Source organism: Acyrthosiphon pisum, chromosome A2, assembly GCF_005508785.2.
Source record: "Acyrthosiphon pisum isolate AL4f chromosome A2, pea_aphid_22Mar2018_4r6ur, whole genome shotgun sequence".
In the NCBI taxonomy this organism is placed as follows: Eukaryota; Metazoa; Arthropoda; class Insecta; order Hemiptera; family Aphididae; genus Acyrthosiphon; species Acyrthosiphon pisum.
In genome coordinates, this window is record NC_042495.1 from 98,932,370 (window position 1) to 98,952,705 (window position 20,336).

The 20,336-nt window shown below is 30.7% G+C and overlaps 1 protein-coding gene across 2 annotated transcripts in view; it reads left to right on the plus strand.

The window, feature by feature from the left end:
- Positions 1 to 20,336, plus strand: part of LOC100160352 (two pore potassium channel protein sup-9) — a 67,021-nt gene that overhangs the window by 19,246 nt on the left and 27,439 nt on the right. For both annotated transcript variants that reach the window (XM_008182892.3, XM_001945371.5), the window contains exons 3-4: positions 15,326 to 15,481; positions 18,588 to 18,906. In XM_008182892.3, the coding sequence (XP_008181114.1) occupies positions 15,326 to 15,481; positions 18,588 to 18,906 (475 nt within the window). The remainder of the gene's footprint in view (positions 1 to 15,325; positions 15,482 to 18,587; positions 18,907 to 20,336) is intronic.

Here is a 20,336-nt window from a genome sequence, read left to right on the forward strand (position 1 = left end):
CTCACATGTGTCTCCGGTATGTATAAACGAACAGTCCATAACGCACGATAATAATATTATAATACTTATATAAATAATTATGCTAGGTAAAATAGTGGTTAGTGATCCACTGACCTATTATACTGTGTATCCACGTTAAATATAATATCACTAAAAATTTCAGCGGAATGACTTGTGATTAAAATAGGGTTTTGGAGGTGCTACTCTTTGTACTAAAATATGTACACATTTTGAGAAAATGTCAAATGTTTAACCCTTTTGTAGGTACATAAAGTTGTTATGCTTCATTTAAACACTGTACGACAATACGATCTGATAGCATGGATTTACCTTTACAAAAAACAAATTTTAGTCAATTTTTTTTTTTTGGTTATGATCGACAATTAGTTATCATAACAAGGTATGTACTAGGTATACAGTATACACTATATATACGCATGTACTATGATATTATAGTTATGTATTATTAACTGGCAATTTATCGTATAGAAAATAAAATGTTGATTATTTTTACGTCATTAATTAATGTCAGACCTATTTTAAATGTGCAATACTATACGGCAGCACACACATTAAATCATATATTGTACGTAACGCGAATTAGGGCATGCCACCCTGCACTCCATCAGGCACCACTAACCAGTATCAGCATCGTGTCCATATTATCCTAAACCCCCATAAATCATCACTATTGAATAGTGCCGGACTGACCGAATTCATTTCTACCAAAATACGTTAACACTCGGCCTGTGGCTTACCTATCATATTATTATTCGCAAATAAATAGATTTTGGGGACTCGTCGTCAACGCATCTTTCCCGGGATTCGGAAAAATGTCGAGGTAAATATTTTCGTGTATGGTGCTTGACGTTGAATTGTATACGATTGTATGAATTATATTGTAATATAATGTACATTGTAACTTTCAGCGGTGAAAACGCCATATTTTCGATCAAGGGTGGGCTGCAGACGGATGTATATTTTACTCACGCGCGTACAGCAACTGTCTTGTGTAGGTGATTTTTTCCCACGGAAACTTGGACACGCTGACAAAATTCCATTATTACACCCAGTCACGCGGTCGGTGGCTTACTGCAGTGGTTCGTCTGTGGGGAACACCCTGTACAAAGGAAAAGTGGAAAATAATAATAATAAATAAACGAAAAGAAAAACATACATTCGTATACGTACACAAACACAATGGTACAATATACGTTACGCGATTTGAGTGCATGTTTCGTATTTTCAACACAAAATTCCGTCCGTACAAAACCTTTTTACTTCGCCGTCATGGTTCGACAAAATTTTATAAATGATACCGTTTCGGGAGAACCCGAAAATATACGAGTATCCACTTAATGTTTCCCATCTGCTTTTGTTAGCCATTAAGATTTTGATAAAATACTATACAATAAATTATATAATATTATGTATAATACTGTGCACTATTATACTATAAAATATTATATAAGTATATAATATTATTATCTATGCAAAAAAAAACTTCTTCGTATTTAGATTTCGCAAACGATCGTCAAAACTCAAAAGTAATTTCCATAATATTACGTTGTACAAATCTATCTTTTAAGAGATCCCCATTGTCGTCGTTTTCATATGGTACATTTTTTAATGCCAGCAGTTATGTCTATTTCAATACAAATTTATGTTAAGATTTTTAATCTTCAATATTTCTGTAAATATTTACGACTACGGTCTACGGCACAATAATAATTCTGTTCCTGTACATTCAAATTAGTCTTATAGTTCAAGTAAGAATAATTATTATAATATTATGTACATTTCCAACCTAATTGAATACTTTATACTTGTTAGGTAGGCAGGAAATAGGAATAGTAGCCCTGAGCTATTACTTTGAAGGGAAATCTCGTCAAAATCTGTAGTACCTAAGTACCTAACTCATAATGATGTGGGCTATGACTAGGTGCTTTCAATATTTTAGCTGCAACGTTAAGACTTTATTGTGATCAGACAAATCATATTATATTATGTATTGAAAAATGTTTAATATAAAGAGTTAAGAGATAAAAGTTTTTATAATACTGGGAAAATACGGAGTAGGTACTCTTAGATAATAATTTTTATTGAAAAATTTTAATAAGTTATTCGTGTTGAAACTATAATGTGGGTATCAAAATGACAAAAATTTAAATCGATAATTACAGTTGTAATTAATAATGATTCCGTATGAAAACAAACCAAATGTATTTAAACTGCGCTCAATAAATAGATAATAAATCACGCGTTGTCAGTTAAATACTTTCAATTTATTTGTTTAAGTGTAAATACAAAAATAAAATTAAATTAAAATAATAATTTTCAAATATAAAAATGTATATTATCTAATGATATAAATTTAAAGGTACAAAATTACTTAATTGTATAAATTAAAAACTACCACGGTTTTCAATACGTCAATCAAAACTACTTCACGGTAATGAATTACACTCACATTGGACGTTTATATAAACCATGTATTATTATTATTATGCACATGAATAGAGTATATTATAATCTAATTACACTTAGGGTTAAAAATAGCTGATGTACTATGTTTATAACGAGAAAATTAGGTATTTATTTAGTAGTCGTTAGTTAATGATTAAACGTTTTATATTTTCTACCTATTCATTGGTATAATAAAATCAATGCAGATAATGTTTCAATAATGATGTTATATTTTATGGATAATATAATTTTCAACGGGGATAAATATTCAATGTAAATAATTTTTAAACGAAGTTAATTATTTATTAATTACTAATCATTATACTATTGATAAATATTTCATCAACGTTATTGAATTTCAACACAAAAATATCTTATTCCCGAAGTATGGCTATTAAAAAAGGTCATCTCTTTGAAAAGGCTTCATTGAAATGATGCCTGTAAATTATTTTAAAGACCATGTGACTATTCAGAGTTGACTACTGAGAAAATGTAAACTAATTTCTGGAAGATTATTATTTTATAAAGCTCTAAAAATAATTAAAAGCATCAGAGAAGCCATTAACATTTATAATGGCTGTGCATCGATTGGAAATATCAATAATATGTAATCATAAATAAAAATTGTAGTGAATAATTGCATTAGGAATTCTTTTAGTTTAAATAAAACGTAAAATACCTAATTACTTATAAGTCATAACATATAATATTTTACTCAATTAACAAAGATAACCGTGAAAGAAAATCAATATTAATTTCATAATGTTTCTTACTAGGTGCCTATAATTTTACCCAAAAAATGTAATTAACGGGTCTTGGCTATTTGAGCCATCTTCAATTTCTTATTATATTCAAAAATAAAAAACATTAATTTCTTATAGTTTATTATACACAGCGTTAAGTATACTACTGTTAGACATAATTTTTTATGATAGATGTATAATATGTAATATGTATATATATTAAATTCTTTCGGGTGGCACTAATGAGTGACCTCCCTTATCTGTCAGTCTCGCTATGTAAATGTCTTAAATAAAAATTACTTATTGTACAGATGTTGTATAGATTTTAATTAAATATATTTTTAATAAATAGGTATCGGGTAGTAGATTAGTGGAAAAATCTTATAATTGAGGTGGTAACTAAAATATAAAATTTAATTTTCAAATTTGATAGAATTGTGGAAAATTTGAAAAACTGGCACCAGGACCCTTAAGAATGAATTTATTCAAATTCTGATATGTAGCATTTTTCAGTATATTCAAAGACAATTTTTTCAAATTATTGAATTTTTTTGTTTTACTTAAGGAGTGTCCTGTCCTCCCGTGACGATAAAAACTTCAGTTTTTTTAAAAATGATGTTACAAAAGATTAATTAGAAGTAATATTGGATCTAGTAATACTACGTAGGTAGTATTTATGTATTTATTATACTTGTGACATTTTTACAAATTATTTATGCAGACAGATAAATATTAATCACTACAATTTTAAAATCTCGATAGCCCCTAACTTTAAAAAAGCCGCATTATCATGGACCTATTATCCTTAGTACTCAAAGTTAAATAGCACAGAAACTACTCGTACAAATTTTGATTCTGATAGGTCAAAATGTTCAGAAAAACTATCTATTAAATAATTTACAGCAGAATGTGTCTCATTTAAAGTACAGTTAAAAGTTTGTATCTCCATCGGACATTCCTTAAGTAATACAAAAAATCTCAAGAATTTGAAAATATGCGGTCCTTAAGTATATTTAAAAATTACAAAACTTGGATTTTAAATAACTGCATTATTGAAGAAATAGAGGGTGAATTACATTGTATATAATAATAGTAACAATAACAATTAAATAATACGTTTTTGAACACCATGAATAGAAAAAAAACTATTTTTTTTTTTTTAACATTTTTTCATATAATGTTATGAAGTAAATTCATATTCTTAAATATCTTACAAATTAGTATAGGTACCTACAATCTACATAATATTATTTCGTAAGTATTTTGTATTTTTATATTTACCTATTTATAGACATATTGACAATAACCATTATCCTATGAGAAATAATATGATCAGACTGTTGTAAATCGTAATAGAGAACATCGAAATAAATAAGATATATTAAGTTATGCATTTTTATAACGCGATATCGGTTATAGAGACACCTATAGTCTAGTACTCTAGTAGTCCAGTTACTAGTTCACGTCCAATCCAGTGGCATCATTTCAGTATTTGAGAGAGGGGGCAAAATTTTTGACCGGCCCATAATAAAACTGAAAAAAAAATACCTTTTTTGAGAGAAAACAATGACTAATTAATTAATACATATGCAGAGGGATACCTAAATATATTACCTATTAGCTACTATACATATAGCCCAAAACTAGCCAATATCCGGCCCGACAGCGGCCTGTTAATGTCAAGGGTGGAGAGGGGGGGGGAAATGCCCACTCTGCGTCCCTGGCATCCTAAATGACGCCACTATTCCAATCGTTTGTGTTTCTATGCAGCACTTTTCTTTTGTTATATAATTAAAATTTTAAAAATGAATACGTACGCATCCTAATAATAATAACAATGGTAATATAGTAAAAGTGGGTGTTAAAAATATTTATCTATAGTAATTCATCAATTTCGTGAATGCTAATGAATTCTAACAAACTAAAATTGTCTTTTAAAAGTAGATACCTACTATATTTCAGTATCAAAACACTTTTTATTTACTTACAATATGCAGAGTAACGTGATTTTTATTTAAAAGAAATAATATGTCATTTATTTGATACCTATAAATAATGTTTTTAAAGATGCCAACAATAAATGTGGATTATATTTTATTTTATGTGTATTGTAATTTTATACATGATTTTGATACCTGCAGTTATCAATAAGGTCAATAAATGTTGCATATTTTATAATAAATTGTGTTCATTTTCTGCTATAGCAATAATAATGAATAAACAATAAAAATATTAAAATAACGGTTACTATACTAATTTTGTAATGGCTTACATCGCCTGACATTTTTTTTTTTTTGTAAAATTATATTAATTCAATAGGTACCAATACATTATTATTCACAATTTATACTTAACACTATTGTTGTTAAAAATTAGAAAATAGTAATATCATAATTTATTTATATGTATTTCTTAATATTATATTTTCATATACAATTAATTATACAGGATTGTATTTCATTCTTCTTATAAATTCGTGTAATAATCCAACAAAAGTTGTAAGTTATTTCATTGCAATATTTCACGAAATTAATTTTGTGTAATACGACCTAAGCCGCATTTTGTTAGAAAGACGCTAGTAAATACGGCTAGAAGGATAGATATAAATATAATTAAGTCTAGGTAGCAAAACATTACGTGGTAATTCAAAACCTGATCCATTTCATAAGCACATATATATTCAAACATTAATCAGTAACAGTTTTGTTCTAAAAAAAAAGATATTAAAAATACACAATTATATCAAATTATATACCACAATTGGGGAAATAGAGGTTGCATTATATAGAAAATGGTGTCATTAGGTCAAATTGACGAGTGGTGTATATATAATTAATGTTATCAAGGAAGAAAAACTCTAAATAATTAGCGGTGCAATAATATTATCATGTGTTGCTATTGTTTCGTGCGATTGTCGCGTGGGAAATCGATGGAAAAAAAGAAGTAGACAAAGAGGCCAATATAAATTGTATTGTACCCGCAATGGCGTAATGCGGATGACCGTTATTGGTGTCGTTATGTATCCGACTCGACGATAAAAAATAATATAAAAATAAAAAAAACGTGCCACGTTCAATTTGTACTATTTTTTTTATATAATATATATAATTTGTCAAACAGAGCGTGTATAAAAAAAAATTCACAATATTATATTATAGTCGAGTATCGGTCGTATTATATATTTTTGTCTCTCCGTCTTACGTACACGCAAGGTCTCTCCGCACGCTCTGTACTTGTACCATTATCTCTGTTAGCTATATATATACTATATCTATCTTTTTCTTTTCACTATATACTCTATCTGTTTATAACTCGAAATATGATATATTATGAAAAACAGCCGTGGCAGCGCATTGGCGTGTGTGTTGTAGGGCGAGAAAAATAATATATATGGAAAAAGTCAGGGGAAGTCTAAAGAGCAAAGTGCAGGGGAAAAAAAACAGGGTGTGCGGTGGAGGAGTCGTCGAGAAATTAAAGTCGTCGCCGAGAGAAGAAAAATACGGCGGACAATGACTGCCGGCGGCGTCGAAGGGTTTATGCGGGGCGGCTGCAGCGTGTATACGGCAGTGGCGGCGGCGGCGTCGACGACGATTGCGTTTACTCTCACCCACCGCGCCGAACCCCCCCCCCCCCCACATGACCCGTCCACCGATCGTCCCCCGTGCACCGCACCCCATCATGCGTCGACCCTGCTACGAAATGCCGCGCCACGCCGCCGGTTGGTCGCTATGGATACACGCAATGACGTCACCGGCAATACGCCACATCAATCACGACCGGCCCCGCCGCCAGCGACAATCGCCACCCAGGGCGATGGAAGTGGCGGCGGTTGCGACGACGGGGCGCGAGTGGGTGGTGGTGGGTACCGTGCGTAAAAACTGCTCATGGGATAATGTTTCCGAAAAAAAAATAAAATTAATTGTATATTTATTATACGATTCAATTCTTCGTCCGTACGTCCAGCTCCTCGCCCTGCACCCCGCACACCCACCGCGCCGCCGCCGCCACTGCAGTAGTTTCTCTCGACGCCAACGCGCCAAACCCTCACCGCGCGTAACGTCTATCCCGCGGTGGTGGAGCGATGAGGGTGGGGAATAGGGTTTAAGGTCGATATGACTCGGGATGAAAAAAAAAAAATTTCGATAACATTTACTTTAATTTCGACGAGGACTAAGGCACGAGAACTATTATACTATACATATTAAGTACCTATACCGTACAATAACAATACATTATTATATTTTGAATAACCGGAGAAGTCGTATTACGTCCCGCAAATCGCAAATACCGTTGTTTTTTTATAGACCGTAATGCACCACTCCTACTGCATCGCGTATGATTTGTATGTAATTATAACTACCCACTCGAAGGGTTGAATTCGATCGTTTTCCGAAAATTACAAAATACATTCTAGCGTGATAATGATAATACCGTTGCAGTACTATAACGAGTACGGTCTCTTTTCATTTTCAAAAAACATATTTTCAAAAGCCCACGCCTTGCAACGTCCACTCGCAGCAGTAAACAATAAGTTAAGTTCCGTGCCTAATGTAATAATATAATATTAGTATATTACATTATAATATAATTGCATTGCTATTATAATTTATATTATGTAGGGCGTGGCTGGAGTTCTGTATAAGTACATACATAAAGTTGTCGTTTGGCGAGTAATTATACGATGTACAAAACGGTTTGAAAAAAATTATAATAATAAAATGCGACCCTATAAGAACAAACAATGATTGTGTATTTAATTTATATATATTATATGATATTATTATATTATTCAATCATGGTTCGAGATTACTGATAAGATTTTATTTTTGGACACACATTATAGTATGTAGGTACCTATAGGTTAGTAACCTACTAAATGTACTGTAGTACCTACCTACCTACGACTGATTCTTAACGCAAGCTACGCGGCACATTTAATTTTCGTATTTTATGAAAAAAAGAAATGCTTATAATTTTATTCAAAATTGTAAACTATAGTATAATAGGTGTGCAATAATTATTTTAAAAGATTTTTCACTACATTAAATTTTTAACCTGTATATTTTAAACCAGATTATATATGGTCATTGATCATTAACTCGATGCATAAATAACAAATACTGGACTAATAGTTATTTATATTTTATAAGCATTTAAAGTTTGGAGCAAAGTATATTATTGTAGTTCAATTTCGAGGAGAATATTTACTTACACGAACCTACTGTCTTATTTTAATTTAAATAATTGTGCATAAAAAATGAATGGTTCGATATTCGACAATAATATTAAACGTTAACATTTTCATAAACATTTTCTGCATATGAAATATACCTATTATATAGATTGTCGTTGAAAAATATAAAACAAAAGAACACTCAAATATAAAAATAAAACACATACTCAAAGTTCTTTGCTCAAATATATTATAATGTACCTATATACCCACAACTACACGTATCGACTTTAAGCGGTTCTATAAATTATAAAGAACATATATTTTGAAAATGAATCGACAGAGATTCTGATTCCTGAGCGTCCCGACCAATGACCGGTCCACAGGGGGGGAAGGGGGACTTTTCCCCACCCCCTCCAATCGTCGTAGTTTCCCTTTGTTTTTCACTATGTTTAGCCAATTTTGGTACTTTTTGTACTTTTCGTCCCCCCTAAATGTATGCCCTGGATCCGCCACTGGTCCCGACTTAGAATAATCACCCCCGTGTACGCGAGACTGTTAGTCTGTAGAAGATTGCCCCGTTGAATTATATATAGTAAGCAGCCACACTGTTATTACACGCACCTGCAGGATTGTGACGGGCTTAGATAAAACACACATATTATTATATAAATATTAAATGAGTGAATTTGTGCGTGTGAGTGTGTGTGTTGTTTATTATAATACGAGAGGAAGAAAAAAATTACTATCCTGTGCCTCCCGGGACGTAATTATTTATAAAAACTCGTCCCGGTCAAGACGTAGGTATACACGCGGTGTTTATATTATCGCCGACCTACCGCGAATCTCTCCGAACTGTAAAATATTTAATGGCACTACACGCAGCTTCTTCGCTACCGCCGTAACCCGCGTCGGGTGTGCTGAGTTCATTTTGATCGCACACAGGTCGTAGGTATACAATACATGTTGGTACACATAATATATATTATATAGCACTACTGAAATTGTATAGTGAATGGCTAATTATTCAAAAGACACATATTCCTCTAAAGTAATTAGACGTATAAGATTTTAAATATATTATAGATACCTATGAACCCACAAACGAATTGTAATTTAATTTTCATTCCGTTTTGAATAAGGTATCAAAAAAATATTTGGTTATTGTGTATAGGTACAATGTATAATATTATCATACTCGGTCGTGTTGGACTATTTACTCCCTCTTTTTATTGAAAAATGTCTGAAGGATATTATAATAATATTCGTTCGTTATCTTTTCGTCTTGTGATATTAAATTGAAAATTTAATCACCCAGGAAATATTATCGATCACAAAACGGTTATATGTATTTTATTAATAAATTCCACAAATGTTGTGTTTTCTTTAAGGAATAAGGATAATATATAAAATAATAATGTGTTAGTATATAAACCATAAACACATTATGCACGGTGCCCGCTTGCGATCACTCAGTTTATTACAATATACAAGCAAGCACCTAACAAGAACGATAATGATTTGAATTGAAAACAGTTTTATTTTTTCAAAATATTTATTCTTATTCGCATGATCGGATTTTCAATAACTTTTTTTACTGGAAATAATATCGCAATATTATTTATCATGTTCCCGACTATGACCAATAATAAAATCATAAGTCTCGAATCATAGAATACTTTTTGTTGTAATTTTTTTAAAAATATTTTAGTACCTACATATAAAAGTGTAACATTAAAACTACAGGCATAATAACGTGTGTCTTAAACAAATTCTACACTCTTAACAAAAAACTAAAAACTTTTTGGAATTATGGAGTGTAAAAATGTTATCTACTTCAAATAGTAAAGTTAATGTTAAAACCTTAAAACATTCCAGCTATAACACGCTGTTAAGTGTAAAAATATATGAATATCACGAAAAATAAGCTCGTTACCTATACATTGAGTAAGATTATAGTTATTACTTTATTAGGTAATAGGTTGTGAATTTTAATTATAACGCTATATAATTAAATTGGGGGTTAATTATTCCAAAACTTTTTAATTAGTGAATATTATACACCTGTTTTTATGCTGCTTGTTTTTTGTATTTGAAACAATTTCAACCATAATATTTTTAGTAGAAAACGTAGTAATTGTATATCATATTTTTCATGAAAAATAATTATTCACCATATAATATGAATTACAAACTAGGACAAATAATTTATCCTACTTATTGATTATTATCTTTCAACTTATATTGAACATTCCATTTTGTAAAAAACTTAATTTTTTTTTAATCTGTTCAATGCTTACAAATTTAAAATTTGAACCAACGTTCCATAACATTACCTGAAAAATTAATAGTCAACACGTGTATTAATTAATTTATGAATTTATAAATTAGATATTATTTAATAAATGGACTTAATACAGTTTATACACAATGGATTTTTAAATATGTTGCCTTCTGCAAGTATACAATAATATTATAATGAAAACAACGAATCAGATATTTTACGTTTGGCATTTTTCTTTTAAAACTTATATAGTCATATTTAGATAATATATATTTAAAAGGCTACATTTTAGACAAATGTAAAGTTATAATTTTGGAAAAGTTGATTTAAAAATATTTAAAAAGTTGATAAACAACATTTACCAGATGTGTCAATTAGAAGTTTTTGTGAATCGTGACTAAATTGTAATAAATAAATATGAGAATTCTAAAGAAATAAAGATTATTTACGTTTTAAATAGGCGTATTAAATAATTATTTGATATTTTGTTCAACATCCACCAGATATCTATGCATACTTATGTAAAGTTGAAATTTAAGACCTTTGAATGCATATAGCACATAATTTGTTGTTGGAAAAAAAATCTAATATTTGAGTGTTAAAAATGTAGGTACATTATAGAAAAAAACATTTTAGTATTTTACACACAATTTTATTTTATAGGAATTATAATTTTTAATTAAATTATTTTACGTGTATCATAAACTGAATTTATCAAAACTGTACTCAATTTAAAATGATCTTTTTTATAAGATTTGTTTGTTTTACTATTATATTATGTAGGTAGTCAAAATATTATGGTTAGTGCACCATTTGCTCGAGTTTTTATTTCTATAACTTATAAATTATAATTACGTTATAAAATATTAATGTTCCTATATTATATATTGTGGTTTAAAATTATTTATTATTTTTAAATAAGCCTAGTATGATTAATAAATACAAATAGCAGCATAAATCCTTAATTTATAAAGTCAAAGTAACTTTTTTCAATTTAAAAACTCAGATTTAATAAAGTTGCTCTCTATTGTACTCAATAAGCTATCTACTCCAACGCACATATGCTTATATATATATATTATGTGTATGTATGTGAGTGTGTGCGTTTATTGTTTATGGATTGTTTCTTTTGTCTCTGTTTTCCGTCGACACAATCACAATTATCCAATTCTATTGGTCCCAATCTGTCTGAATGTTCGAATCCCAAAATGTCTTGGCTGTTATCTCTACTTTCTGTTATATTATTATTAGCAATATATTTTCGTAATCATGGACTACTGTTTTACTTTTATTTAAATCAAAATTCTATTACTCTTAACAAAAACAGACCGTACTTAGTATAAAATGAGATTTGAACGATATCTGATGTCTATTCTGGTCATGTTAAAGCAACATAAAGGTACCTACGAGTTATAAAAAAAAACAACAATTGTTAATTACCTATTTTATATAATATTTAAAATAGATATATTATACGTCTTGTATTATTAAAAAAGGATATGTTTCAACTAAATATTCATTGGTATAGTTTATGGTTGTTTTCATATAAGATCAATATTATGAACTATAATAAAAATACGTAATCATCATCCAAATATTCCAAACATTATAGGCAATAATAGCTAGCGGCCTTATTATAAGGTTTTTGTCATTTCCCAGAAACAATCTTATAGGTCCGATAGTCCCAACAATAAAATATTTCAAACGACTTCTTATTTAAAACGATATAATAGGTATATTCGCTCTCTGCTTAATTGTAGGCAATGAATATTTTTCATTATAATCGTAAACCAATTCACTTAAAACATCGATCAGTTCATAAAATAGATAGAAAAACATTTAACGGCGATGTGAGTTCATCTAATTTAATCGATTGACTTTTTTTATATCATCTACTCTCGGCCGTTACGCGGATACAGGGTGTTTACCGTGAGGATCAACTGTATGTTTAAGCGAATCATTTTGTGTTAATGTCGCCAGTCTATATAAAATATCTGTACTTGGATAATTGTGTGTGTGTGTGTGTGTGTGTGTGTGTGTGTGTGTGTGGGAATAAAACGTTGTGGCTTACGTGTGTTCCAACTGGATTTGATCGGGTGAAAGCAAAATCACTTTTGGTCGCACATTTTGCTTTACCAAAATCCTAGCAGTAAGTTTTGGTTTAGATTACCGATACGCGTATGGGAGGAGACGATACGACTACAAGAACTGCCGGGCTCTACCACACCGAACAAACGGGGTCGCCGGCAGGTGGCGGATAGTTGTTGTAGCGTATACCCGGAGAATGTGACGAGCTTTTTAATAAACCGTGTTTCGCTTATTTTGGTATCCTATGGTTAAACAAAGGTTATGAGATTGAGAAACCGAGATAAAAGACGAAATAGTATTTCGCACCCAACGCAGTGCTAGAAAATAACGAATTTGACGACCCCCATCCCTACTCAGCCAGCAGGAGGCGTTTATTGGTTTTAATGATGATGATATTAATAATTGTGATTTATGTCCAATGGGAAAATAATCGCTTTCACAGCTCGTTTTAATATTTTTTAATTTTAATTTTCGCTTTTCAATCAACGAGAATATTTTGTTTAAAAAACCCAAAGGCGTGCTGTTGTTAATCTAATTTTATAAAAATCAATTTTTTTTTCGTTTATCCACACTATACGCAATATAGATACGCATTATTACGTATGCGGACTTGATCCCTTCTACCGTTCTCAGAACCGTGGCATTTCTCGAAAAATAAAATGTTATCTCATATTCTTATAATGTGAAATTGAAAGGCGTAAAAAACTTTTCAGGAAACCCGATAATATTCTTTATATAATATATACAATCAAGTATAATATGTTTAAAAGGTTCCTTATTTTTTTTTTTTTTACTTATTTATGATTACAATATTACAATCAGCCCGATATAATTTTCTTCGTATTCCTTTTCAAAGAAATCACTGTCAGTGTGTGGAATATTAGAATATAACATGAAAATACTTACGGAATCATTTATTATAAAAGATTTTTAAACAAAATTAAAAAATATCCAATACCTAGGTAGATTTTTTCATAGTTTCAAATTCTATCACAGAATTATTTTGTTTTTACGTGTATCTGTAAAAAGATATTTTCAAAAATGATAAAATACGCTTATACATTTCCTAGAACCGTATAATATATATTATAGTAGAATTATTTTTACGATCACGTAAGCAATAAATTTTGGCTTACTTATAGGGATTTTTCTTAAAGCACCGAGCATAATTTATATACGTTCATGTTAAATCTTTGGTGGTGTGCCAACAATGTAAATCTAAACAACTCCATGAGGTCCAATGGTTGATAAAAAAAAAAAAAAAAAACATTATCATTAATTTCAATTAAAACACCCAAAACAGAATTTATACTTCCTATGTAGTTCAATTAATATTGGTAATACGCGAACAACATGTGAACGTAATGGAATTAATAAACCGTAATAAATAATGTATTATTCTGCAGGCAACATCAAAATTTGTGTATTTTGTGTATAATGGTATAATATTATACTATTGTAATTAGCTTATTGTTTTAAAGCAATCGATTAAAATACGGTAACTAAAAAGGGGTTACTTTATACTTTTTTTTTAATCGCGCGGTAAATAGTTTTGTTTTTGAATACCTACTGATATCTGCTGTGACGCAAAACTCGTGCTGAATTGTTGGCTAACTATTATTATAATATTATTGTGTCAGTTGGTAATGCGAATAGATTTGAAAGTTTGAACACAATTATTATTGTGAGTGGAAAACATTATCGGCCAATAGTGATGTGGAATGTGTGATTCGAAGATCTTGAGAGACGTGTCCAACGTGAGGAAGACAATATTGTGGTTAATTATTAATGTCGGAGAACCATTTTAAAAGGACTTTGGATAAGAATTAATTTCGTCGCCATAATGATTTTCAAGCGCAAAGTTCGAGTTCTGGTTACATTGCGCACACGTTTTTGCGGTCCAAGGGGTGTGATATAAAAAACATTCATGAAAAAGAATGTATTTTTTCTCCTTTTTGTCAACGATCTATACACAAATGCGTAGACGTAGCGATAACTGGGTCAAGGAGTCGCGAGAAAAACTATGTGACAGAGTCGAGTACCTACTTATACAATATGTATTCGTGTGTGTGCGTATAATAATATAGGTACCTTACCTACTGTGCATAGGTATAGTGTTTGTTCGGTCGGGCTGGTTTTATAATATTATATTTGATGTACAGTAAGGCGGCAAAGTATTGAAACACCAACTCACCCATTATGGTGAATACCGCACGAATACAGGGTGGTTACATTCTACGATAAAAAAATATGTGCGATTTCCACGGACAATTTTTAATACAGGTTCGTCTCTAATTATTATAACGGTATACGCATAATATAACATTAAAAGGTTTTAAACTATAGCTTTTGATTTACCCTACGTACAGTTGCACATATTATCCCTATTAAAAAATATTATAATAACGTGGAACCCGCGGTGATAGAAAAATCGAGAGTCTAAAATCTATAGATATAGAACGTCCTACGCAGCTAAGCTCGTTTTAGTGTTAATTTTTGTCAGATAAAAATTCCTTAAATTTTAAAAACCGTCATAATTTTTTTGTTTTTTGTTTTTTTTTGTCCACGCAGCCATAGAAGGGATAATCCTCAACAAGTACAACATATCCACAGACGACTATCGGTTGATCGAGACGATTGTGCTCAAGTCAGAACCGCACAAGGCCGGACAACAGTGGAAGTTCGCCGGAGCATTTTACTTCGCTACAACGGTACTCACGACTATTGGTACGTATATATCTACGTTATAATGTATATCATAGACGTTATAATAATATTTGCGCACGCTCTTATACGAATGTGTGTGTGTGTGTGTGTGTTAATTTTATATAGATATATAGGTTTATATACTTTGTATACATAATCCAATATCAACTATCGTCGACAGAGAATAGCATCGCTTCTAAAAGGATTATTAAGGATTAAAACACTTTGCACCTTTTTAAGTATTCCGCAGGCGAAGTGCACTTCGATTTCTCTCAAACGTTTTAAAAACGCTCCACAATGTGCCCCGATTTTTTACCCTCCACTTAATTTTTAAAACCGAAACAACATGCCGCAGCAGCAATGCAAAACATTTTCAGAGGAACTCTTTTAGAGTTTCTTTTCATAATTATTATTTTTTCGTGTTGATACTTTTGAACTTTGTACAACAATAATAATACTTGACCTTAAATCCAATTATTTATAATATTGTACACGTCTTTAACTTATAATCACAGAACAGTTTGTATTAGAGTTATGAGATATACTATGCGCATAAATGTTATAATTGTAGATACACAAAACAAAACACAACAATTAAACAATTGTTCATGTTAAAATTATATAAGAAACTAGCTTATGAGTTTTATAAATATATTAATTCCATGGAACCATAGTATTACGTCACTTTCAAATTTTTCTCAATAATACAATCTTGGGAAATTTATAATATAACTGTTAGGACATTTTTTTTAGTCATAGTAAAAATATACTGTTGTACAGATGGAACTGATTCAAATTCTGCGAATAACCAAGTCAATTAAATTTCTTTTTAAGCAATGGCAAGTTATAGTAGAAATTTGTTTTCATTTCTATTTAATGAGACAAACTGTGTAAGAAAATATTTGAATGGTATTATATATTTTATTTATTGATAAATATATATTAATATATTATATATTATAATAGTATATTATTTACATGATTTAATGATTGTATGGGTAAAAACCTCCTCCCATCGAATAGGCACCGCTCTCTCAGTTGGGTATGAGTAATTAATAAGTCATTACTTGTTTTTCTCCTTAAACCGCTTCCGTATGCTTGACCTAGTTTATTAAAACGTAGGTTACCATTGTTGAATACTATAGTAGCTACCTACTGTGTATGAGTACTATTCATAATACTTCTTGACAATTTAAAAATAATATTCAAACGGTTGGTTGTTTTATCGTCGCACACAATATTAATGTCATGATTTTTTTGTGATATCCTACTACGTTCAACTTTGAGTCGGTAAAAATAATGATGTTACAACGCTCGACTAAATTCGTGAATGTCGGTCGCTAATTGAACTATTATATAAGTGAATTCACAAAGATGTGTGATCACTGTTCTGTGACAATTTATTTTTATTTGAAACAAATTTATTTAAAAACCGAAATAAAAATTTCAAATGATTTTACATAATATTATAATTATAATTATTAAAATTTATTAAGAATAAAAACTATTGTTTATTTTAAAAAATAACAAACTCTATGAAGACAATTTGGTATACAGTGTAAAAAATAATATCGGGGCATTAAACTGATCAACGTTCATCAAATTAATAATAAATAGCCCTCATGAAGAAAAATTTTTACCATTGTAGCTGGCTGAAGAAAAAATGGTCTAACATTGTTATGCCGTTATTAGTTATTATTTAATATTATACTACAGTAGATATCGGCAATATATTATATTTTTGTAATATTTATTTCATGTATGTAATAATGTATAGTTAGTTCTAATATCAAAATATTACTATTATTTAGTAAGCATTATATTAAAAATTTTAAAATAAATAGTTTTTTTAAAAATAGATAACAATTAAATCGAAACAGTTTCATATTGATTGTACCACACTTTTTGTTTCCTTATCCTGTAATAAAATATACAAAATACAAAACCATTGATTGTTTCTAGCGTTGTTCCTATCAAAAAAATTATATTATGTTCAATGTCAATGTGTTAATATTGATGACACTCACCCAGCTTGTGTTCTAAAATTACGTTTACGCCTTATTTCAACCGATCGAATAATGAGTTATCAATATTTTTATTAATTTTATCTCGTTTGTTGAAAAACTATTGACGGTACCTAACTATAATAATTATATAATTAACTTCAGATATTATTAATTTATTTTGTTTTAGATATTACCTAAAAGCTTTAGAATTACGACGCCATCGATGATACTAAAATAAAAAGTACCGAGTGTTAAACTCAATCGAAACTAATTAATTAGGAGATTGTCCGGGAAAACTCTAACTTTCATAATTAATAATACCACACTATATAGTATAGGCATAAATACGCATTGAATATAGTAATTGGCATCCAGTAATTTGCTTTAGGTTGAGCCAAGAAATTTTGAAACCGCAAGTCGTATATATAAGAAAATACACGATGTCACAGCATGAATGCCTTCCTCGGAAAGGTTAGGAAACACTAAAACACTCTCGTCTCAGATCATTTTTTTTCCGACGTAAATATGTTTAATATACCAGAGTGCCTTCTCCCCTAATTTATACACCTTACTGAAATATCGTAGGAAATCCAAAATCATGCAGTCCTTGTATAAAAAAGTTTCTCCCACCCTCGCCTTTTGTATACCTAGTGTTCATACCCGAGAGTTTTGCGGAATTGTTATATCTATCGATGATGTAGTGGACTTCATATCTGGAGGACTTGACATTTACCGAAATCAGGTTTAAATAATATTTATAAGATCTTCCAGGTCTGTACACTCGCTGCAGTATAATATTAATCGCTCGTCCTCTTTTGCACTTGCTCCTGCAGGTGACGGCCACTCGACACCGAACACGAAATCCGGAAAGTTATTCACCATGTTCTACGCGAAATCCAAAATCATAGTCCTCGTATACAAAAAAAGTTTCTCCCACCCTCGTCTTTTGTAGTGTTCATAACCCGGGATTTTTGCGGAATTGTTATATCTGTCGATGACGTAGGGGATTGCATATCTGGAGGACTTGACAATCACCGAAATCGCGATTAAATAATATTTATAATATCTTCCAGGTGTGTACACTCTGCAGCATAATGTTAATCGCCCGTCCTCTTTTGCAGGTTACGGGCACTCGACGCCGAACACGAAATCCGGAAAGTTGTTCACCATGTTCTACGCGATGGTGGGCATACCGCTGGGCCTAGTCATGTTCCAGAGCATCGGCGAGCAGCTGAACAAATTCTCGTCAGTGGTGATCAGACAGGCGAAGCGGGCGCTCGGCTGCAAGCGCACCGAAGCCACCGAGATCAATCTCATATTCGTCGTGTCCTTTTTGTCGAGCTTGACGATCGCGGGCGGCGCGACGGCGTTCTCCTCGTACGAGGGCTGGACGTACTTTGACTCGGTCTACTATTGTTTCGTCACGCTCACCACCATCGGGTAACTTGATACATACCTATAGATATTTATTCGGTATACACGACGGAGATGTACAGTTTGATCGACGATGACAATAATAATAATAACAATGACAGCAACATATAAAATTTACAATTTACTATATGTATAGTTCAATTAATAATTATGATGGTGATGATGAAGATCACTCGGTATTATAATAATATATTATGCGTACCTACCTATCTACCTACTTCGGATAATAGTCCCCCGACGACGTTTTCGCGTTATCTGTAGATATAGCACATCTCCCCTCACAGTGGTCCGATTGTTTATGACCAGTTACGAACAAATAAATATTATCATCATTCCACCGTTATTATTATTATTATAGTGCATGATTTTATTATTATTGTTATCGTTTATTGTCCGACCGTGATATCTAAGCCACTGTAACCGCTTTGCTACTGCAGTATATTATCCTAAAGTTAAAATACGCTTCGTTCGCAAAACCAATTTCTGTACTAAATCAACGTGTACTATATATATTACATTAATACACGATACAAATAAATATAACATACTGCTGACAAATTGAAAATTGTTTGATTGCTTTTTTTATTATAGTAATTTTTATTATTTTCACCTATAATAACGTAATGACTTGAGCTTAATAATTCGACCTGACCTTCGTAACAATCTGCCGATACGGTCAGAATAACCTACGACCACCTATTTTCCACTTTACACTCTACACCGGCCAACTATATTATCCCATTTCACATAATTGAAATTTAAAACAAAAAATAAGTGTGGATTAAATATTATCAGCACTTGCTCGTTGTAAGTTTGTGGCGTATTGTCAAACTTAATAATATATATATTATTAAGTTTGACAATTTATAATGATTATATGACCATTATGATTGTTATGAATATTTTGATAATAATAATTGTATTAAATTACTACAACATCCATCGCACTAATAGACGTTTGAACGGCTTGAACAACGAAATTGGGTATTATTTTTATTTATTTATTTATTACGGGCAGTGAGCCCAAATAATTTACAAAAATATATAGGGAGTACCGATTTGTGGATTTCTTGATTTTTTTTCGCATGAATATTTGTAATACATAATATTAATATTTTTAATGAGTTACAAACGATACTTGAAGCTTAACCGAAAACTGTAATAATTGGGTTACTAGATAGTTTATCATAAATTAACGAAAGTTATTGGTTTTACAATTATAACATGTATTGTTGTTTTTTTTTAGTTATTACTTTTCATTATTACTTTTTTGGGCAGAAACAGTGGTCTAAAATTTTAATTTTAAAACAATATATTATAGCCACTTCAGACGCTATACTGTATAAACTATAAAGGGTAGAATTCTCCCCTCTATAGATTGGATTTTGGCACAGAAGATTCCTACATTTAAGTGGTAATTTTGCAGTAGTTTTCAA